A 24206-nucleotide genomic window follows, 5' to 3' on the forward strand; every position below is an offset into this window, starting at 1 on the left:
GAAAGTTTGTTCAATAAATGGTGCTGGGAAAACTGGGTCGCTACATGCAAAAGAATGAAGCTTGACCACTACCTCACACCATACACAAAAATCAACTCAAAATGGATTAAAGAACTAGACATAAGACCTGAAACCATAAAATACATTGAAGGAAATATATTTCCTTTGATGTGATATTCACATCCAAGACATCTTTACAGACACATCACCTAAAGCAGTGATAGTGAAGGCAAAGATAAACAGCTGGGACTACATCAAATTAAAGAGCTTCTGCACAGCAAAAGAGACAATAACAAAAACAAAGAGAAACCCCACCAACTGGGAGAACATTTTTGCACCCAACACTAATGATAAAGGACTGATCACAAAAATCTGCAAAGAGCTGATGAGACTCAACAAAAACAAAGAAAATAATCCTGTCAAAAAATGAGCAGAAGAGCTAAAAAGAAACTTCTCTGAAGAGGAAATGCAGATGGCCAACAGGCATATGAAAAAATGTTCAACATCACTTGTAATCAGGGAAATGCAAATCAAAACTACCATGAGATACCATCTTACACCAGTGAGAATGGCACATATTAAAAAAACTAGCAACAACAAATGTTGGCGAGGGTGTGGGGAAAAAGGAACTCTTCTGCACTGTTGGTGGGAGTGCAAACTGGTCCAACCACTATGGAGAGCTGTGTGGAGATTTCTGGACCTACTAAACATAGAGCTTCCATATGATCCAGCAATTCCACTCCTAGGTATTTACCCAAAGGACACAGAAACATCAATTCCAAAGAGCACCTGCACCCCTATGTTTATAGCAAATGCCCAAAATGCCTATGTTTATACCCAAATGCCCAAAAATAGATGACTGGATCAAGAAGATGTGGTACATATATACCATGGAATATTACTCAGCATTCAAAAAAGATAAACACATGCAATTTGCAGCAACATGGATAGCACTGGAAGGGATCATGCTCAGTGAAATAAGCCAGAAAGAAAAAGAAAAATACCGGATGGTCTCACTCATAGCAGGAATCTAGAAAACTTAAATAAGGGACCAGGAAAATGAATAACTATAAGAAAGTGAAAATCAAAATCAACAAAAAACTATGAACCAGAGACACTCTATGGGTGGCAGGGGGTGGGAGGGGAGGGATTGGGGTCAAAATAAGGGGGTTGCAATTGTATGGGGAATATAAAAATAAAATTTATTATAAAAAAATTAAAAAAAATTTCCACTAATAAAACTTCCCAGACTTTTAAATTTCCTTAGAATTTATATAGTTTTGGTTGTTGTTGTTATACTTTCAGCCAAATTTTTCACCAATCCATGAAATTAGTTTGTGTTAGTGGTATCCCATATCACTTTGCTTTTTCTTCCAAGGTTTTCCCCTTCTTACTTTATCAGTAGAAGTAGGGCTTAATATACTAGACACACTTCAACTCAGAGACATTTTAATGCCTTTTCAATTTATTTATTTTTAGTTTCTTTTTCAAAATGAATTATTCTGATTTTCCTAGTCTTATACTTTTAATACGAGGACGGATAGCTTTACTTCAAGGTCTTCCTTTGGATCTTGGTTTTGGAAGCTACTATTTGATTTTGATTCTGGGAAGACAACATTTGTCCTCTTCCTTCTAAGTAAGCTCAGATTGTTGTTTTGCCCCCTAATTTTTGTCAGAGGTGAATCTAAGTCCCTCTTCTTTATTCTACCTGGATTTATATAGATACTTTTCAACTTTACCTCTGATGGAGATGAGAATTTTTCCATAATACTTGGAGCGCTAGTTTTCATACTTTCTTCTGGCGGAGGCACTACTACTTCATTTGTTTTTTCATCTGGTACGGCTTTTGATAAGTCTTCCTCTAAAGGTTTTATCTTCTCACTGGTTACTATTATGTCAGGAATAGTGGACGGTGGAGTGTCTGTTTGTTTTGTTGATTCATCACTTTCAGGAGCAAGAGCATCTGAATTATTTTCAGGTGACTGGCTCAAAGTTGGTGAAGTCTGGTCTTTGTTATCATCATTCTCTGGTAACTAGAAAACGTCAATAAACAAGCTACCGATTAAATTCTATCGACTAGAAAATATGTAAAATGAATAAAACTAGACATATTCATCTGTAACCTCTACCCATTATCATAATCAGTTACCAGCAGTATTGGTAAATTGCTGCATTCCTTATTAAAAGAGTTGAGCAATTCCCTTGCCTAAAACCATGGGCTATAGAATATTATCCATAAAAATGATCATATTGCTTTATAAAGCAGTGGTTCTCAAATATTAAGATTTTATATATCGACATCTTAGAAAACTGAGGTGTTTAACATTTTATGATAGTGTCACTAATAGATAATAAAGGAATTTTTTAAATAGCAAAATAACAAAGAAAAATATCATAAAATCACAATATATCATAAAGGAAATGTTAATGACAAAAACAGTACAAGGAACAGTATTGTAAAATAAAGGACAGCTGTCAAGCTAAATGTAGTTGTATGAAAATTTCTCTGTAGTGTCTACTTTTCTCTAATTACTTGGATTGGGGAAAGCAGCACATACTGAATCTTCAATTGGTATTTGGGAATCACTGACCTAGGGTGGAAATAATTAACTATTATTTGCTAAGAAGTATTGAAGAATCTTTTACTCTATTGATTTGTGTTTGTAATGATCTACTGCTTTACAGAATAAGTACCTTCCGTAAAGTTAGCTGAGAAGCAAGGATTACATGAACTTGAATTTTTATTTATTTCTATTATAAAATAGATTACCCCATAAAAGTTTATAACGTTAAAAGATTTAGATGAGAAAGAGTAAAGAATGTAGTTAGATCTCTGGCATCCATTTCCAAGAACATTAAACAGAATTTATGCCTTTTTTATTCTTGTTTTCCTCTTTTTTAATCTTTATGTATATTTTTAAATGTTATTTAAAGGAATATTACATGCTGAAAGTTCCCTTTGAAGAGTGTACTTTAACTTAACTTTCTGTAACAATACAATACAGAAATTGCCATAACAGAAATAATCATGAAAACCTGAATAACTTGAGTGCTTTTTTCTTTCCATTTATAAAATAAATATGTCATCTCTTCACAAACTAGTGACTATTAGAAGTTCTCTTTCAAGTTCACTTACCTTACTTGGAACAGTTTTAGCTTCTTCCTTTAAAAGAGGGACATCTGTTAAGAAATTAATAGGAGTATTTTATTATACATAAAACTATAAACACAATTTATATGTATGTATACTAATAAAATACTATTGTAATTTTTCTCATGAAGAACAAAGAGCAATTTAAATCAAAGCAGCTGCTTAAACATAAATATTTAGTAAAAACAGGTTGGTGAATCTCTGGAAATATGGGGGAGTGGCAAATGAACAAGTATGGAAATAAAATGAAAACATTGTGATAAGATTTCAGATCCACTCATGTAAGACATAAGAACAGGTATAGACTATATTTTATCAACAGTCAAGAGGAAATAAATCACCGATGGCCAGTGATGGGGTTGTGATTGGAAAAGGAGACTAGAATAAAGTTGTAAGCTTTCAAATTGACTACTAATTTATTTCCTGTCTCTCCTCATGCCACTACATAAAAGAGACCAACAGCTTTAGTTTACAATGTTAGCAAAAATACCTTTTCATAGATCATATTTGAGACTTAAACTTTTTTTGTGTGTACTTTTTTTATTTATTTATGCATTACAAGAGTTAGAGTACAGGCCAGAGGTGTGGGGGATTCACCAGATATAGAGTGGGGAATAGAACAGGCAGATGGACTGGAGTACACTACTGAGGAGAGCAGAGGGCGAGTCAGGAGACGTCTGCTGTGCCATGTGGGTTGCTCCCTGGCAGGGGTTCAAACTTGTGCTATAGAGGCTGCTGACAGCTTCATAGGTTGCATCTTAACCTTTGTGCCACCTGGGAGGCCCCATTTTTGTGTGTACTCTTAAAGGAGCAAAGATGAATTAAAAAATAAATATAATTCTTATTGGGCCTGTCTTTGGCATGTTATAAAATAAATACTGTATACCAAAACTGTAATTAAAGGCATACTTATTCTCTAACAAAATGAAATCCATTTTCTTGTAATGTGACCACACTATTTTTAATTATCTTAACATTAAATATAGAAATAAACTAGTTTCTTAACCTGATGTTGCAGAATCTTCCCACATCTCTTTATATTGCTTTTCAAATTCCTCACTGGTAATACTTTCCTAGAAGCAGAAAAGAAAGAAGGAAAATATGTTCGGATAATGTATAAAAAACTAAAACATTTTTCTCTGCCTTTATATCTTCTTTTAATGTTTTTTTTTTTTTTAAAAGATTTATTTATTTTGGGCCTCCCCAGTGGTGCAGTGGTTGAGCGCTGGGCTGCAAGGCTGCCCGCGGCCTCTGCAGTGCCGGTTCGATCCCCAGCCGCCGGCGAGGGTCCCACATGGCTCGCAGACCTCTCCTGCCGTGCCCGCTGCTCCCCTCAGCAGTGTGTTTCATCAGTCTGCCTGTTCTGCTCCCCGCTCTGGCTCTGGTGAGTTCTCTCACCCTCCCACGTGCTTCTGACTGTACCCAGTGCTTGTGTAAATAAATAAATAAACAAAAAAGATTTATTTATTAACTGCAGCACCAGTTTGATCCCCGGCCACTGGGCGAGGGTCCCACATGGTGCACAGACCTCTCCTGCCACCCACTGCTCCCCTCAGTAATGTACTTCGTCAGTCTGCCTGTTCTGCTCTCTGCTCTGGCTCTGGTGAATTCTCTCACCCTCCCGCGCTTCTGACTGTTACCCAGTGCTTGTATAAATAAATAAATAAAATCTTAAAAAAAAAAAAAAAAGAAATCCTGACTCCTTTCTTTATTAAAAAAAAAAAAAAGAACAATGCTAAATGAAAGAAGTATGCCACAAAAGACTACATATTAAAAAATTTCATTATATGAAATATCTAGAATAAACAAATCTATAGAGACAAAAAGTACATCTAGTTTTTAGTTGTTGCCCAGGGCCTGGGGGAATGGTGAATTTGGAGAGTATTGGCTAAGGTGTGAGGCTTCTTCTAAGGGTAATGAGAATATTCTAAAATTGATTATAGCAATGAGTGCAGTTTCATGACTAGACTAAAGGTCGCTGAAGTATATACTGTAAACGGGTGACTAGTATGTGAAATATATTGCACAGACACTATAAACGAATTTTCATAAGTTATCAATCAACATGTATTGAATGTCAATTATCAAATAAGAAAGTACATGAACCATGAATGACATTTTATATGCTGAGAACAAATAAGCAATTCTGATCCTCACTTTCAATTATAATAATCTTTTTTAAAAACAAAAAGTATTGAAAGCTATGTAAGGGAAAACATGTTAATTACCTCAGATTCTTTATGTTCCAATTTTGGGGTAAGAATACGTTCTAAATAGTTAACTTTTTCTTTCCAAGTACCCAGATTTCTATATTCCTTCTTCATTTTTTCAAGCCTAAAGGAATAAATCAATTATAAATTTATACTTATATAAGGATCTAGATAGATTATAGCTATTAAAAAGTGACACAAGAATATATAGACTATAATTCTCAGAAGAATACAAACAGTATGATCCATTTAAAAAAGTTCTAAAAAGGGGAAAGCCAATAACATATCACTTAGGTACACAAAGGAAAAGGTATGATTACAACAAAAATCAGGGTAGAAGTTACATGGGAAAGGTGAGGAGAGGAATGTAATCTCTGAAGAGCACATAAAACACATTACTGATATTCTTAACCTGATTTGTGAATATCTAGGTAATGGTCTTATTATCTTTAAATTATATATAAATGTTTTAGAACATGTTTTTAAAATATTTGTATATCTCTCAAGCATATGTAAAACATGTCACATATATTACTTGATCATATATCTATACATATATTATTCAATACATATCGCTTCATTATTTAAACTATGTGTATATATTTTATGTTATAAATTATTCAGCGCATATATGATATCTCCCACAATAAAACAAATGAAAAAATAGGCATTTCTAATCCAAGAAACTTCAAAAGGCTTTAAATCTAAAGATGCAATTGATGAGAATTAAATAGAAAAGAGTAATTATCAATTCATTTCATGAGGGTACTATGACTTTGATAATAAGAACATTCCAACAAAAGAAAGATTAATCATCCTCATGAACCTAGATGCTAATGTTACAAATAAAATATGGCTTAATACAAAAATAAAATGATAAAAGACAATATACCACAAATAAGTTGAGTTTATTCCAGGGAAAAAGGGTATCTTTAGAAAATTAGAAAATTATAATCTAAATATAACTTAGTATATTAAAAGTGAAAGAGCATTTGGCAAAGTCCAAAAATACCTATATAAATATTTCTCTTGTTTAAAGATCAGGAACAGAACAAAAATGAAGAGTAAGGATTGGGAATAAAAAAAAAACATTTGTTATTTATAGATCATATGATTATTTAAATAAATTCCCCCATATAACACTATAAAGTATTATAGAAATATGAAAATTTAGCAAAAGAGGGGAGTCCAGAGAAGACAATGGCAGTAGGAATACCATAGAAATTGAGTCTTTTCAAGGCTCTACATAAAAACACTCAAGAGTATCTAGGTAGCAGACCCAAAATTCTATAGAAACATTTACAACAATGTGTGTGTGTGCATGTGTGCGGGTGTGCGTGTGCATGTGTGTGTGTGTACGCACTCGTAAGCACCTCCTTCTTAGTTTCAGTATGCGGAAGGCATAAAAGTGACAGGCATAAAAGGGTCATCTGATAAACCTGAGATTAAGAAAAATAGTCAACAGGTAGTTACAAGAAAACCGGACCAGTTTGAGAACAGCAGTTGTAACTGGGTTTTGCTCATTCCAATAGTAGGTAAATACAAAGGATTCATGGGAAAAACTAAAAGTGAACTTCCACTTCTGTGAATGATCAAACTGAACAACCATGACTCTAAGCCAGGATAAAAAATCGTGCAACAGACTACTCAGATATTAAAAGGATGAAATAGTGCCTTTGGCTCTTGAGGTGATTATGCTAAGTGAAATAATGCAGAAATTGAAAGACAATTTCACTCATTTGTGGAATATAAACAAATAGAAAACACAACAAAAATAATTCTTTTTTTTTAAATCTGATATTTTTGAAACAAATACCCAGTTATCTCTTCTTTTTTTTTTTAAAGATTTATTTTTATTTATTTATTCATACAAGCACTGGGTACAGTCAGAAGTGCGGGAGGGTGAGAGAATTCACCAGAGCCAGAGCGGGGAGCAGAGCAGGCAGAAGGACCGAAGTACACTGCTGAGGGGAGCAGCGGGCGGCAGGAGAGGTCTGCGCGCCATGTGGGACCCTCCTCTGGTAGCCGGGGAGCAGCCGGGGATCGAACCGGTGCTGCAGAGGCTGCGGGCAGCTTCACAACCCAGCGCTCAACCGCTGCGCCACTGGGGAGGCCCAAAAATAATTCTTAAATAAAATTTAAATTAAAAAAATAAAAGAGTTCGACCTCTAGCTGGGGTTAAAAAAAATAATTCTTAGATTTAGGGGAAAATATAATGGTTATCTGAGGGGATGGAGAGGAGAAAGGAGAAGATAGGGAGGGAATGTGACTATATCTTGGCACTAAGGCTTTGATGGAAGGTGAGTTAAATATTCACATATGAAGGTGTGAAGTTGTAATTTCAAAATTACATAATTGTGTGAATGACTTGTAATTCAATAAAATGGAGGGGGGAGATGAGCTTGGAGATAGATATAAAAGGATGGGGGAACTCAGATTTTGGATCCTGCCAAAGATGAGAAGACACAGTAAACACCTAGTTGGATATTAAAGGGTTATACACCAAAAGTACCTCCTTAAACAGTTCTTCCAGTCCTGATAATAAGATTAAGAAAAAACCAGAAAAAGACTAATGCTAAAGCCCAAATAATTTCAATCTCAATCATAATTAAGGCAATTTGAGATTGCTAGTATCACTAGCCTAGCTGGCTGCCATATACAAAGGTGTATCTTCTGTATAAGAATATATAAGCAGGGCCTCCCCTTGGTGGCACAGGTGGCTGAGAGCAGTGCTGTGAAGCTGTCTGCAGCCTCTGCAACGCTGGTTCCATCCCGATTGGCCGGCAAGAATCCCACATGGTGCAGCAGACCTCTCCTGCCTCGTCCGCTGCTCCCCTTAGTAGTGTATTTCAGTCACTCTGCCTGTTCTGTTCCCTGCTCTGTCTCTGGTGAGTCCTCTCACTCTCCCGCACATCTGGCCTGCACCCCAGTTCTTGCATGCATGAATAAATAAATCTTTATAAAAAAATTAACTAAAAAATATAATCAAAAGCCTCAAATAAGTCTACAGATTTTAAAATAAAGTATCTAGAAATTAAGGAAAATAAGCATATATAAGAGTATAAGATTTATCTAAAATCTAAGAGAAAAAAGACATTAGAAATAGACTTACACGCAGTCCAATGGAGTTATCAGAGATGAACTTTGAAACAGCAATTATCAAATAATTAAAAGATAAGACTGGATTTTTTGATAGAGAAGTGGAAACTATAATACAAAGAAAAATTCCATAACTGAGAAGGAACATAACCGAATTGAAGTATTCAATTGGTGTAATGGAAGATTAGAAGAAGAAAGAATCAGTGAATTATAAGATAGGCCTAAAGAAAAGATCTAGACTGAAACACAGGGTAAAAGGAAGGGAAATAGAGAAATGAGCATAAGAGGCATGTGGGATATATTGTTGACTGAAAAAAGCAGAGCAAATATTATAAGTGAATTCTCATTTTTTTCTTGCCATAGCATTGACTTTTTAAAACAAACACCTAAATATGATAATTAAAATTCAGGAATAACCTCTGAACCCATGAAATATCACTGCAATGAAGGTTTCTGGACCAATAACAAGCCCATGTTTCAAGGCAAAAAAAAATTAATAGCCAGCACATAAATTAGAAAATTTTTTTGTTTTGTTCTTACCTTTCCCGAGGTTGTTGCTGAAGCTTTTCAAGGTGGGGGACAGATGGCTGACTGGTTTTGGACACTACAGGTGGCAGCCCAACAGTAACATTCAAGTCTGGGGATAAGAATGCTGGATATTCTACTGACCGTGGTATAATAACATTTCTGCAAAATGGTAATAAATGTTGAAATTTTATAAAAGTAACTTCTAAATTCAGTGCAGGTATCACTGAATCATTTTTTATTGTAGTCTCTCATCAGTAACTGTAAGGTTCAGACTACTGAGAAGAGCAATCACAGAGTTCTTAAAGGATTTGGGGGCTCCCCTGACAAATTTATTGCTTATAGTCATGGTGAAAGGTGTGTTTTGGAGCCGCCCAAGGCAAATGAGTAGACATTAAGTGACAAATCCATTCTAACATTCCAATCTCCCTAAGCCCTAAAATCCCTTCTAATGTAGAACCCTTTACATTAAGCTAAAGAAGATCTGGTATTTCTAACTCGCTCATTGTAGGCCACCTTTGGGTCCTCACGCAGTCAATAAACCAAACAAACTTAGAGCCCTTCCTATCTCCCCATGTTGTAACATTAAATGCATAATTTTCTTAGTGAATTCATATCAATAAATTTAGCCTGATCCCACTTGAATGTTCCTTCCACCAATCTCCCACATCCTTAATATCTATTTCCACACATGTTCCCTAGATTTCTGTCTCTATAAATTAGGAAGCTCAAGTAGTTCTTTTGGGAGTGTAATGCATCTCCTCATGGATCACATTTTGTACATCACTGATGGGACTTGAATCTGGTTAAAAATGTAGAAGCAAAGAAAGGAAGTGGGGATGGGTCCTGCAGAGGGTCAACATTGTTTGGCATGGTGACTTCCTCGGAGGAGGCCATTACGTTTTCCTAAGCAATGCAGTTTTAATCCCCTCAGATGGAGAAAAGCACTGTGATGGCTGTTACAACTGGTGATGTCACTTTTGCTGAGGTCACTTCCACTAGTAAAGAAAATAGATCAGAATTTAGGAATCAATGTCCCTAGCTTCATCGGGGTATTTCCTAATATTCTCATTCCAATTTTCAGGATCCCACTTATTCTCAATCAGTTCCTTAATTTCAACAGTATTTAGCTTGTGAGGTTGGGAAGTCAACTTGCATTGTAATTCAGTGGCGTAATGATATGATAAAATTCTAGATTTGATTTTCAGTCATTTCAGTCCTGTGCCTACAGGAAATAAATCTCCTTCGGGCCCACATACAAGACTTTTCAGATCATTTATGCAATGTTTGATCTTGGAATTTGAAGCTGTGAGCTCATCCTTTCCTTTCTTGATTCTGCCCTACAACATGAGCACCCAGTCAATATTATATTCTCTATTTTATTAAAACCTGAAAGTATTATATACACAGTCACTCAGATCTTTGCTTCTTATAAATATTATGGTGATTTTGTATGTTTATTGCCAGATCAAGCCATGACTATCATTGTCCTTTTTTTCTACTAGAAATGGACGTACTGGATTTAAAGATTTATTATAATGTTTTTTCTTACATCATTGTTAATTTTTGGACAGTCTGATTTCTCTCCTTTGGTGTAGTCCCCATAGTTCTACCACCAAAGCATCTGTGATCCATCACCACAGTCCCTTGTGCTTTTCCCTCCCCTGTTTTGACCCCTCTTCCTTCCCCTCCATCCCTTTTTCTGCTGTATATCTCTGATCTACGGTCAGCTTACAAGTTTTGTCTTTCATCTTTTCCTGACAATTTGGTTTCTCTATACTCTGCATATAAGTGAAGCCATCCAGTATTTATTTTTTCTCTTGATTTATTTCACTTAACATAATCCCACCTCATCCATGTTGTTGCAAATAGCATAAGTTTATGTTTTTTTGATTGCTGAGTAGTATCCCATTGTGTACATACATAACTTTTTTTTTCTTTTTTTTCTTTTTATTTAAATAATAAATTTTATTTTTATATTCCCCATACAATTGCAAACCCCCCATTCTGACCCCAATCCCTCCCCTCCCGCCCCCCACCCCCAAAAAGTGTCTCTGGTTCATAGTCTTTTGTTGATTTTGATTTTCACTTTCTTATATTCATTTTCCTGGTTCCTTATTTAAGTTTTCTAGATTCCTGCTATGAGTGAGACCATCCGGTATTTTTCTTTTTCTTTTTGGCTTATTTCACTGAGCATGATCCCTTCCAACGCCATCCATGTTGCTGCAAATTGCATGTGTTTATCTTTTTTGAATGCTGAGTAATATTCCATGGTATATATGTACCACATCTTCTTGATCCAGTCATCTATTTTTGGGCATTTGGGCTGTTTCCAAAGCTTAGCTATTGTAAATAGTGCTGCTATAAACATAGGGGTGCAGGTGCTCTTTGGAATTGATGTTTCTGTGTCCTTTGGGTAAATACCTAGGAGTGGAATTGCTGGATCATATGGAAGCTCTATGTTTAGTAGGTCCAGAAATCTCCACACAGCTCTCCATAGTGGTTGGACCAGTTTGCACTCCCACCAACAGTGCAGAAGAGTTCCTTTTTCCCCACACCCTCACCAACATTTGTTGTTGCTAGTTTTTTTAATATGTGCCATTCTCACTGGTGTAAGATGGTATCTCATGGTAGTTTTGATTTGCATTTCCCTGATTACAAGTGATGTTGAACATTTTTTCATGTCTGTTGGCCATTTGCATTTCCTCTTCAGAGAAGTTTCTTTTTAGCACTTCTGCCCATTTTTTTGACTGGATTATTTTCTTTGTTGTTGCTGAGTCTCATCAGCTCTTTGCAGATTTTTGTGATCAGTCCTTTATCATTAGTGTTGGGTGCAAAAATGTTCTCCCAGTTGGTGGGGTTTCTCTTTGTTTTTGTTATTGTCTCTTTTGCTGTGCAGAAGCTCTTTAATTTGATGTAGTCCCAGCTGTTTATCTTTGCCTTCACTATCACTGCTTTGGGTGATGTGTCTGTAAAGATGTCTTTGATGTGCAAGTCCCGTAGTGTTTCGCCTATATTTCCTTCTACATACATAACTTTTTGATCCATTCATCTGTTTTGGGACATATCTTGGCTGTTGTAAATAGCACTGCAATAAACACAGGAGTGCAGGTTTCCTTCTGAATTAGTGTTTTTGTGTCCTTTGGATAGATTCCTAGGAGCGGAATCACTCGATCATGAGTTCATTTTTAGTGCTTGAGGAACCTCCACACAGTTTTCCATAGTGGCTGGAGCAGTTTGCATTCCCACCAGCAGTGCAAAAGGGGTTCCTTTTTTACCACAAGCTTGCCAGAATTTGTAGTTTGTTATTTTTAATATGGGCCATTCCCACAGGTGTAAGGTGAAATCTCACTGTGGTTTTGACTTGCATTTCCCTGATAAGGGATATTGAACATTTTTCTCATATGCCTGTTGGCCACTGGCATTTCTTTTTTGGAGAAATGTCTTCTTAGCGCTTCTACATGTTTTGATTGGGTTGTTTGCTTTGTTTTTGTTGAGTTGTGTAAGTTCTTTGTAGATCTTTACTATCAGTTCCTTATCAGATATATGGTGTGCAAGTATTTCTCCCATACAGTAGGGTATCTTTCATTTGGTTGCTGTCTCTTTTCCTGTATAAAAGCTTTTTAGTTTGATGTAGTCCCAGCTGTTTATTCTCATTTGCTTTCCTTGCTTCTGGAGACAAGTCCTCAAAGATGTTTCTGAAGTTTATGTTACAGAGTATTTTGCCTATGTTTTCCTCTATAAATCTTACATCCAAGGCTCTTATCCATTTTGAGTTGATTCATGTGTGTGGTCTGAGATAGTCTAATTTCATTCTTTTGCATGTGACAGTCCAGTTTCCCCAGCATATTTATTGAAGAGACTTTCCTTGTTCCAATATTTATTCTTTGCTCCTTTGTCACAGATTAGTTGACTGTATATGTGAAGTTTCATATCTGGGCTTTCAACTCATTCCACTGGTCAGTTTGTTTTTATTCTAGTACCATGCCGTTTTTATTATGGCTTTGTAGTATAGTTTGAAGTCTGGCAGTATAATGCCTTCATTGTTTCCCTTTTTAGTCAGAAGGGCTTTCGCTCTTCAGGATCTTTGTGATTCCATATAAATTTCAGCAATATTTGTTCCATTTCTTTGCAGAATGTCATTGAGATTTTTACTGGAATTGCTTTGGGTAGGATGGCCATTTTGATAATGTTCATTCTTCTGGTATATAAGCAGGGAATATCTTTCCATTTTTTGGGCATCTTTTATTTCTTTTAACAATATTTTATAAATTTTTATGTATAGTTCTTTTACCTTCTTTATTAGTTTTATTTCCAGGCATTTAATTGGGGGGGGGGTACAATTGTAAATGGAATGGCTTTCTTACTATCTCCCTTTTCAGACTGTCTGCATGTAGTAAGGCTAATGATTTTTGTATATTGATTTTGTAACCTGCTACTTTACAGAACTGATTTGTTTTTTATTAGTTTTTGTCACTGATTTTTTTTTGGGGGGGGATTCTAGTCTATCATCTGCAAATAGTTATAGCGTTACTTCTTGATTCTTTTTACATCTTTCTCTTGCCTAATTGCTCTAACTAGTACTTCTAGTATTATATTGAAAAGCAGTGGTGAGAATGGACATCCTTGTCTTGTTCCAGATATAATTGGAAAGACTTTCAATTTTTCACCATTGAGAATGATACTGACTGTAGGTTTGGCATATATGGCTCTTATTAAGATATGTTCCTTTTATCCCAAGTTTTTCCAGGGCCTTTATGGTAAGTGAATGTTGAACTTTATTAAATGCTTTCTCAGCATCTATTGATAGAATCCTATGGATTTTGTTTTTCTTTTTGTTGATGTGTTGAATTACATTAATTGACTTTTGGATGTTGAACCATTCTTGTGTCCCTGGAATAAATCCCACTTGGTCATAGTGCATAATTCTTTTTGTATACTGTTGGATACTGATATATTGTTGGATACTGCTTGCTAAGATTTTATTGAGGATTTTATCAGTGATCATTAAGGAGACCGATATGTAGTTTTCTTTTGTGTTGTCTTTTTTGATTTTGACATTAGTGTGATGTTGGCCTCATAGAATGTATTTGGTAGCATTCCTTCTTTCTCAATTTTTTGAAAGAGTTTTAGCAGGATAAGCATTAGTTCATTTTTAAATGTTTTCTTTGTGAGCCTGGATAGAGGGGCCAGATCTCATTTATCTTTATATCTGCAATACCTTGAGAGTACAACAGACATACAATAAATAGCTACTGAATCAACAGACAGGTAAGGAAATAATACAAGAAAAACATTCAACTTAATTTCAACAAATCACCAATTATCAAATGGACTAAGTTTATTTTTAATGATAATACCCAATATTGGTGAGACAAGAAGACAGTTAAGTACTTCAGAAAATAATTTTATATACTATGTCTAATTCACTCCATCCCATTTCAGAATTTTTCCATTTCTTATTATTGATAGCACTGTAGATTAAGTCTCTTTCTCGGGTGCTCATTTTTCTTTGATCTATTTTTACTGTTGAAATTTCAAGAACAGTAGACACTGCATCTTAAGTTATTTTCAGTTTGCTAAAGAATTTTTTGACCATAGATATTTTGCTGAAGATTTCAAAGCAACAATTAGTGTGTGTGGAAGTTGGGGTAACAGAAAAATGACAACTATTAGATACCTGAATCTTAAAAGTCCTTCCCTGCTTCCTACAAAAGGAATATCTCATTGGCCATCATTCACCAGACTGCCCCTCCTTTCCCTCTTTCAGTCATGAAATTGGCACTCTTTCTTTCCTTTTTCTTATTGTTAGCTCTCCTCACCTCCTTTCTCCACTACTACATGCAGAAACTATATATTTCTCCCCCCTTATTAAGCAAACAATTCTTTGCTTGTTTTACTTCAGAGTCTTAAAACATTCTAGTCATGTTTTAAGAAAAGAAAAATGTGCTATCAATGGATTAAATGTGTTAAGTGCCACATGAGCAGATTATGGTATAAGACTTCAAATACTTACGTTACAGGATCTGTTCTTTCTGGAGGTGGTGCAATATTCAGAAACATGGATCGCTCGATCATTTTCTGAAGAGGTTTTAACTGAAGAAAACAGTAAGTATGTCTTAACGCTGTTTAGTTACAATTATATTTTACCCTAATACCACTACCCCCAGGATATGTGGAATAGCCTTAAACGATGTATATGAGGAGAAGAGGAAAGAAGAGAGAATGAATATTCACTGAGTACTATATATCTGCCAAGAATCACATATCTTAAATCTTATCTCATCCTCTGAACAATCCTATGAGGTAGCTAACGACATATTTTGCAGATAATACTAAACATCAGCCATATGTTTAAGGTTACCCAATAGCCATGAGAGTCAGGATTTGAATGCAAAATTATCTGCATCCAATGTAGTACTCCTTTATATTATTATGATTGGTAAGTAAAATTCACTACATTGCTGAAAATAATGGAGTTGAACTTTTATTACATTTACCATTCTTTTCCACATAATACCTTTGTTCTATGTTCTTAGTAGAAAATCCACCTACCTAAAATAATAATTGCCCAATTTTATTTGAAAACATTGAGCCCTAAGAATGGGATTGTTATAGTCAGACACTAACTCTACCTCTAAAGTTGGTGCTCAAAAGATACAACTGTCACATAAGGGACAAAACAATTAGAGGTCCCCTAAGGCCTGATTCATGAAAAGAGAACACAGAAAACAGGCAGAAGAAAAAGAAAGAAAAATCAAAGTAAAGAAGGGGGAAAAAAACCAAGTGTATGTGTAGTGGTTTTCTTGTGTGTATTATTTCTGACTTACTTATGTCATTATGACATACCGTAGGCAAAATTTTAAAATACATTTACAAGGATTTCTCAGTTAATATAACAGTAGACTTATTTAATAAAACTCAGGTAACACACCCTCAATTTCTAATTTAAAAAAATCCCACAACTATAAAAAATAGCAAAAGCCAGAAATGAAAGATTATATGCAAAAGTTAAGGGTCATTTCCCTTATATAAAAGCACTAATGGGCCAGATTTATAAAAATCCCAAAGTTCTGATATACCCTAGGGGTACTGAAATTCATTTAAACACTTGGTAAGAATATATATTGGCACTACTTTTTTAGAACAATTCTTGAAAAGGTCATTGTGTTGGACAACAATTTCCATTCTGGGAATCTTATAAGGACATAAAGAAAAAGCACATATGTTACTGTAAAATATTTTCACTGCAGCATTGCTATGTGTAGTGAATTTAAAAGGGTGAATCAAAACTAGTAAAATATCTTCTTTGGGCATAATACTTCATGAATTAAGGAGGATTCAAGTAATACCAAATGTTGAAACAATAATAAAGGGAGTAAAGGTGATCAGAATACAAAATATATCTGAATATCATCAATGATCCTATTTTAATAGGTATTTTAGCTATAAAAATCCATGCACACTTCTTGAATATGTAAATAAATTTTTAAAGTTATATGAATATGTGTGCACACACACAAAAACAAGTTTTATTATAATAAACATCTTTTGTAAGATCATTTTAAATGTATAAGTAATGGTAAAGTCTTAATTTTCTTTAGGCTGGAGAAAGAATTCTTTAAAAAACATTTAAATTTGGGCCTCCCTGGTGGTGCAAGGGGTTAAGACACAACCTATGAAGCTATCCACAGCCACCGCAGCATGAGTTCGATCCCCCTGCCAGGGAGCTACCCACATGGCGCAGCGGACCTCTCCTGGCTCACCCACTGCTCCCCTCGGCAGTGTACTTCGGTCAATCTGCCTGTTCTGTTCCCCACTCTGTCTCTGGTGAATCCTCTCACCCCCACACACACACACCTCTGGCCTGTACCCCAGCTCTTGTATGCATAAATAAATCTTTAAAAAAAATTTAAATTTATAAAACTAGAAGGATAGAGACTCAGAAGCTAATGAACTGATGAGCTGTAATAAAATAATTTTTAAAAGGGAAACTAACCTGGTGTGAATATCCATAACCAAAGTTTCCATATGAGAACATAAATTCCACCTCCAGTCTGCAGACAAACTAAACATTTGGCAATTAATTTTATTATTTGATCAGAAAGATATTTTAATGGTGATGTGATAGAAGATTTCTAAGTCAGAAAAACAAAGTTTCTGAAATGTGAAAGCTAATATTAAAAGTTTAAATGTGGAAAACATCTATTTAAAATTGTTAATAGGACTGTGCTGAGATACATACTTTATTGTATGTGCACATAGGAGTGTATGTACACATATATACTTAAAGTACTTACTAACTTCTTCCACCTCCACTTACATTTTCAGGTATAATTTTAATTTAGAAAAGTGATACTCTGGGCCTCCCCGGTGGCGCAGCGGTTGAGCGCTGGGTTGCGAAGCTGCCCGCGGCCTCTGCGGCGCCGGTTCGATCCCCGGCTGCTCCCCGGCCACCAGAGGAGGGTCCCAGATGGCGCGCAGACCTCTCCTGCCGCCTGCTGCTCCCCTCAGCAGTGTGCTTCGGTCCTTCTGCCTGTTCTGCTCTCCGCTCTGGCTCTGGTGAATTCTCTCACCCTCCCACGCTTCTGACTGTACCCAGTGCTTGTATGCATATATGTATAAATCAATCAATCAATCAATAAATAAATATTTAAAAAAAAAAAAGAAAAGAAAAGTGATACTCTTTCTGCACTCCACATTGTTCTTAAGTGAAGTGAGGTTTTAACTTCAAATGTCCATCACTCTGTTTTTCATGCTTGTTGTCCCTGGTTTGGCTATGGGCAGAAGCCTCTCTAATAGAAGATAAGTACATAAAAGATAAATCTTAAGTACATAAAAAGGAATTTAAGTAAAAGCTCTAAGCATCTTTTTAGAAATTCCTCCAGGAAAAAGGCATTTCCTCCACTCGGCAAGTGAGGCTGCAGGGCTACGCAGTCAAACCAGCACTGGGGCATTTTGCTCTCACCTAATGGTTTCTAATGTTCTTGTTCATCTTTTGCCAGTAAGATAGCATTTAAAAGGGGCTGGAGATGAAAGTTTTGTGAGCAGATACTCTGCTTTCTATTTAGTACGTTTCCATGAATGCCAGCAGTGACTTGTAGGGTAACAAAAAGAATAAAAACAGGTATGCTACAAACAATATCAGAGTCAAGATATATGATATGTTAAGCATATGCAAAAAATGTTGAAAGTTTTAGTGAAGTACTTACTGTGTTTTTATTGTACACTTGAAGATCTTCAGTAAAGGATCCTTTCTAGAAAAAAAATAATAAAAATGTTTAAATACAAAATCATTCGTGGAGTCATCTGTATATTATCTACACCATCTCAGAAATTTAAAAATATCAGTGATAATTTTTAATGCACATATGAATTTAGAGGTAAAACACAAATATAATGAATATTTGGAAGACAATGAAAATTCTAGATACATATAACAGAAATAAATGACGCTAATAGTTACAGCGGACCATTTTGGAAATATCAGAGGCTTCATCATGCCTGTACTACCTTTGGGAGGTTACTTAAACATAAACCTGCAAGAGGACCTGATTCCCAACAGATGAGAGTTCCTTTCTCATCTCCAAGACTATTGGAATCTTAATTAGGTAAACTTTTAATATCCTTGTTAACCATCTTTGGTCACCTCTGCTCTGCTGTCAGTTCACCCAGCTGTTCCAACATCCCATCATTCCCATTCTCCCCAGCATTTCCCACTGTAGCTCTTGGAATCCCCACTCCCTGCTTGATAAATATTCTTAAAATTCACTGAACATTTGTCCTTTATTCTACCTGGGACATAGCTCACCACTAAAGGACGCTGCTCTCCTGAGTGAATGCTCACATACCTCAAGGTCAGGGAGTGACCTTCTATGACCTTCTATGATGCTTCCTCATCATGTTATTTCAGGTAGATACAATTTTCCTTCTTTAAGTCTCATGCTATCTTGCATGTCTTTCAGACATTCTGAACATTAATCCTCTTTTAGTGAAAACTTTGGTACCTGGCTTGTATGTTCTCTGTCCTCCCCAAAAAGTAAATCTATTTAAACGGGCACTCTCAATTCCTGATGAGGCATTTTTAGGTTAAATGGATTAATCAGGCTTTTTAATGCCACTAGCCTCTGTGGCTATCACCTGTGGCCTTGATTGTGTTAACGCAAAAGGCGCTTGGGAGCATGGGTGCCAGGCATGGGTGCCTGACTGTGGACACCTGTGCCTCGAGGCTGGGCTACTGGGGCCGTGTCACTCAGATAGAAGAGGGCTACCAGAGAATGGCTAGGAGAGGACGAGGGCAGTGACTACAGAAGAGGCGAGACCACGTACGATGCCAGAGAGAGCCCAGATAAAGAGTGTAAAGATTTGCAGGGCCTGGGAGGCTCAGTTGCTTGCCTGCCTCCCCTTTGCCCAGCCTGTGCCTGGTTCCTTGCATGCCAGCCTCCATACTGGTGTGCCTGCGCACCTGGTTCCCTGAGAGAACATCAAAGCCTGAAAAATCTGCCAAGGGCTTCTGGACTCTCCTTATCTGTCTGCCTGAAATCGACAGTCAACCTGCCTGTGCTTGCTTGTACAACACACTATAATGAAGGAAGTCACTTAGGTGGTGGTACAATTACAGGCATACAAAATTAGCACCTCATATACATTCTTCAAGTAAACTTCCAAGATTTTTCAGAAAATCCATAAATAACAAATTGATTTCCTCAGTGATCCTATCAACCCGCTCTTACAACTTCTTGCTTTTGACAGTTTCCCTTTGACAAAAGCGAAACTTTTTTTGCTTAATCTACCTATCCCTTTGACAAAAATGCAACTTATTGCTTAATCTACCTATCTTTAATTAAACTTTCCATTACACCTCTATTTTAAATGTCTTTGAGTTAATTTTGGAGGTTCCACTGAGATTTGCACAGTCGAGTTTTTTCATTTGGGCAAATTAAAATATTTAATCTGAATGCATTTCATCTAAATCCACTTGAGTTTTCAAGGTGCCCTCCCTGAGCTCAGTGGTGAGTTTCAGTGTGCAGCAATGAGCTTTTGGCTCTCAGTCTGAATATGGTTCTGCTCTGGCCAAAGCAAATTACAAGGCTACATCTGATGGGGGAGGAGTGGGGTGTGATGTGCAGATCACCCAAAGGTATACCTACAGTGAGTGTCATCTCTAGGGAGAGTTACTCTAACAACTTTCTACAATTCTAAATTCTCTACTGCCTTTCTTAATTACAATGTTCCTGCCTAAATGTTAAATTTATCTCTTAGTCCTAGGCTCATCTGGTAAGGGTCCGATAGTCAAACCAGTGAGCACAACTGGCACTATAATTCATCCCAAGTCTTAAAAAAAAATCACATTACCTTTTATAATGAAAACAAATACTATGAACTCCAATATACTTATATGCCTTAATTAGACCCCAGGCCTTAATCGTTTGCTGATGTTTCTGGCTTATCCCAGTGCCTCAAAGGAGAGCCCAAGACATATCAGAGATTGGAAGGAACACAGAATTAGTGATACAAACAACACATCGACTTTTTTATATATCTGTACAAAACCTATTATATGATTTATTTAATTCAATTCAAGGTCTTTGTCCTCCATAATCAGGCCAATTTACATTTAGAAAGCAATTGATACTAACTGGTAATCATAAACAATGTTCGTGTCCTCTCAATGTACGCCCACAGGATAACTGCAATTAAATGCCCCTCCTTGCTTCTAATGTGATTGGTAGTTTGTGTCTGGCCAACTCATCTAAGCACTAGATTTTACTAGTCTGCATAAGGATATCTGTCCTTGTTAGCAGTTCTAGAACTAATGAAATGGCCTACAGTCTACCCCTCCCAGGAACACAAATACTGAATACAGCTCAGGCTTTAGAGATCACACAGATTGTTGGCTAGAACCATTCTAGATGATAAAATTATCCATTATCTTTCATTATCAGTTGTGGTGGAGTCTGGGCAGTAAGCTATATATTTTGTTGTACCTAGATAAGCACTTCAGAAAAAGTGAAATAATTCAATAAATCTAAAAGTCCTCATGAAAAAATAATGAACATTATTAGCTACTAGGGATTGCAAATTAAAACCACAATCAGATACCACCAAATATGTTTGTAAACTCTGTTCAAACCTTTGGCTGGCCATTAAGCAACACTTGTACAGGGCAATTTGCAAGGAGGCCACCTAAGGATTAACCAACTGAACTGAAATTTGTGTTGCTAACTGGGAGACAGTTTGTGGTTTGAGTCATGCTTTGAAAACACTTCAGAAAACAAAACAAAACACTTAATTTTTTAGATTGTATCATTGCCCTTTCAGAAAATAAAAATTCAAAAATGTTATGCTGTTGCAGACTTTTTTTTGTAAGCCAGAGGGAGATTTTGCTTTCTAAGCACATGAGTTTGAAGGCAGTTAATATAAGTATCAGATATAATCAATAACAACAGACACGAATCGGACAATGTGGTTTTCACTTTTTTTTTCAAGGAGGAAAAATGACTTTGATACATACCTGAATCACTTCATAAAGGTGTACCCGAACACTCCCTAGAAAGATAGGAGCTCTGTGTATATTTTCAGACTGCATTAGTGATAAGTAAATATTATTCCGCTCATCATCTGGACGTCTAGGAACCTTAATATCAATATAGATGTGAAAAGATGCATATGAAAAGAGATTTAAATTCAGTCTGAATTTCATATGTAATTTATGAATACATCCATAAACTATATGACAAGAAGTGTATATATAATGATTATCTTTGTATGTTCTTATGTATCTTTCCAGTACACAGTAACATATACCCTAATGCTAACAAAAAGCATGGACATTACATCTAATGTCAATAACAATCTTTTAAAAAAAAAACACTTCGCCTACATTCTCTTAAGCTCTACACAAAAGTCCAGCCTCAATATTCTGCTTGTTATATTATCAATGGTAATCCAATACCCATATCAATTCCAAATATTTTAGATGATGCAAACATCCAATATCAAGACATCCAACATCATTTCCAGTCTGTATCTAAACCATTGCCTCAATTTGAAACTCTCTCCCATCCGTGAACTCTGTAACACAATGCCATTATTATGTGACCTTTAACATTCACTTTCTTGTTAATTAGAAAATAATCCCATTGCCTCCACATTTCCAACATTATAAAAGCCTTTACATTTTTTTTGAGATGTAATGGACACATCACATTGCATTGCTTTTAGGTATACAACATGATTTGATATGTCTATATTATGAAATAATGACCACAATAAGTGTAGTTAAAACCTATCATCACCCAGTCACAAATTTTATTTTCTTCTCATGAGAACTTTTAAGACCCACTCTCTTGGCAACTTCCAGTACAATACAGTATTGTTAACTATGGTCACCATAATTGTTGTATAATGAATCCACGGGACTTATTAAATAACTGGAAGGTTTTATCTTTTGACTACCCTTCACCCACTGTGTCTACTCCCCAATTCCCCCTTCTTGACCCATCAATCTGTTTTCCATATTTTTGAGTTTGGTTTTTCTTTTTAAATTCCACATATAAGTGAGATCAAAAGTATTTGTCTTCCTTTGTATTTCACTTGGCAAAATGCACCAAAGATAACCGTTCATGTTGTTCAAGTGGCAGGATTTCTCTTTTTTCATATTTCATTTTAAAATTCATTGTGACTGGGCACTTATGTTGTTTCCACATCTTGCCTAATGTAAATCATTCTTCAGAGAACATGGGAACAGATATCAAGATAGTGATTTTGCTTTCTTCAAATACCCAAAAGTGGAACAGCCGGATCATATGGTAACTCTTATTTTACTGTTTTCCATAGAGACTGCACCAATTTACATTCCCAACACTGCACAGTGTTCCTTTTTCTCCAGCTTCATCAACACTTGTTATTTCTTGTCTTTTTGATAATAGCCATTTTAATGTGTATGAGGTGATAATCACATTGAGGTTTTCATTTGCTTTACCCTGATTAGTGAGCATCTTTTTCATGTCCTATTTGCCATCTATATGTTTTCATTGGGAAAATGTCTATTCAGATCCTCTATTCATTTTTTAACTGGATTATTTGGCATTTTGCTATTGAGTTTATGCACTCTTTACCTATATCAGATTTAACCTCTCATCAGATATATGATCTGAAAGTATTTTCTCCCATTCTGTAGCTTGTGTTGTCATTTTTTTGATGGGTTCCTTTGCTGTACAGAAACTTTTCTGTTTGATGTAGTCTCACAGCTTTATTTTTATATTTGTTGACTTTGCTTTTGGTGTCAAATCCAAGCTGATATTAAGGAACTAGCCCATGCTCTCTTCTAGGATTTTATTTCAGGTCTTATATTCACATCTGTAATCCTTTTGAATTGATTTTTATGTAGGCTTTAAGACAGTGGCCCAGTTTTCCCAACACTACTGATTGAAGACATTGTCCTTTCCTCATTTACATTCTTGCCTACATTGTCTTTAGTTAGCCAACATATTTGGGTCAGCTAATATGGGTTTATTTCTGGGCTATTTTGTTCCTTTGATCAGTGGATTAATTTTTATGCCATACCATACTATTTTGAACACCATCACTCTGTAATATAGTTTGAAATCAGGAAGTACACGATACTATTGCTTTGCTTTTCTTTCTCAAGATTGTTTTGGCTCCTTGGGGTCTTTCATGCCACTCTCTGCTTGGGTTATACTTTCTTGTGCAGAATCAATGCCAGTCAGAAAGTTTGTTATAAATGTGTAGCTAGCTAATTTTCATTGTCAAATACAAGGAAATAATCCCTTCATATATTTCACTCAGTTTTATAGTTTAGAACGTAAGAGTAAATCCAATATCAGCTATTCCAGCATAGTCACAGCAGAAACCCACTGAGTTTTAACATAACTTACTTAACTTTTCAGAACAATTAAACTAACATTCCTTTTTATGTTTTGGTTTATTTGTTTTGTTTTCATTTTTAAACTGGGTCAATTTTGTAAGTTTTAGCAAAACTAAGTTCTATGGTATACAGAGTTTACATTCATTTTATCCTAGTTACATAGAACATAGTTTAAAAGTCAAAGAGTTCTAATACTGCCAAAACAATGAAAACAATGTTTCTTTTCTCCCACCTACATTATTCTTTTTTGCCCCTGTATTTTATGATGTATTGACATCTTAAAAAGCTTGCTTGCCAGAGAAACTTCCCCTTCCTGGGCTAGCGAGTTCCT

The 24206-nt window shown here is 35.7% G+C and overlaps 1 protein-coding gene across 1 annotated transcript in view; it reads right to left on the reverse strand.

Moving 5' to 3' along the window:
• Nucleotides 1-24206, reverse strand: part of C2CD6 (C2 calcium dependent domain containing 6) — a 98406-nt gene that overhangs the window by 61368 nt on the left and 12832 nt on the right. Inside the window, exons 5-13 of the mRNA XM_037523840.2 lie at nt 21500-21622; nt 18198-18242; nt 16985-17053; nt 15002-15081; nt 9001-9147; nt 5380-5485; nt 4158-4224; nt 3137-3180; nt 1740-2033 (exon numbers count right to left, since the gene is read on the reverse strand). Of these exons, the coding sequence (XP_037379737.1) occupies nt 1740-2033; nt 3137-3180; nt 4158-4224; nt 5380-5485; nt 9001-9147; nt 15002-15081; nt 16985-17053; nt 18198-18242; nt 21500-21622 (975 nt within the window). The remainder of the gene's footprint in view (nt 1-1739; nt 2034-3136; nt 3181-4157; nt 4225-5379; nt 5486-9000; nt 9148-15001; nt 15082-16984; nt 17054-18197; nt 18243-21499; nt 21623-24206) is intronic.

Source organism: Talpa occidentalis, unplaced genomic scaffold (assembly GCF_014898055.3).
Source record: "Talpa occidentalis isolate TD23 unplaced genomic scaffold, MPIMG_talOcc4v2.1 talOcc4.3, whole genome shotgun sequence".
NCBI classification, from domain to species: Eukaryota; Metazoa; Chordata; class Mammalia; order Eulipotyphla; family Talpidae; genus Talpa; species Talpa occidentalis.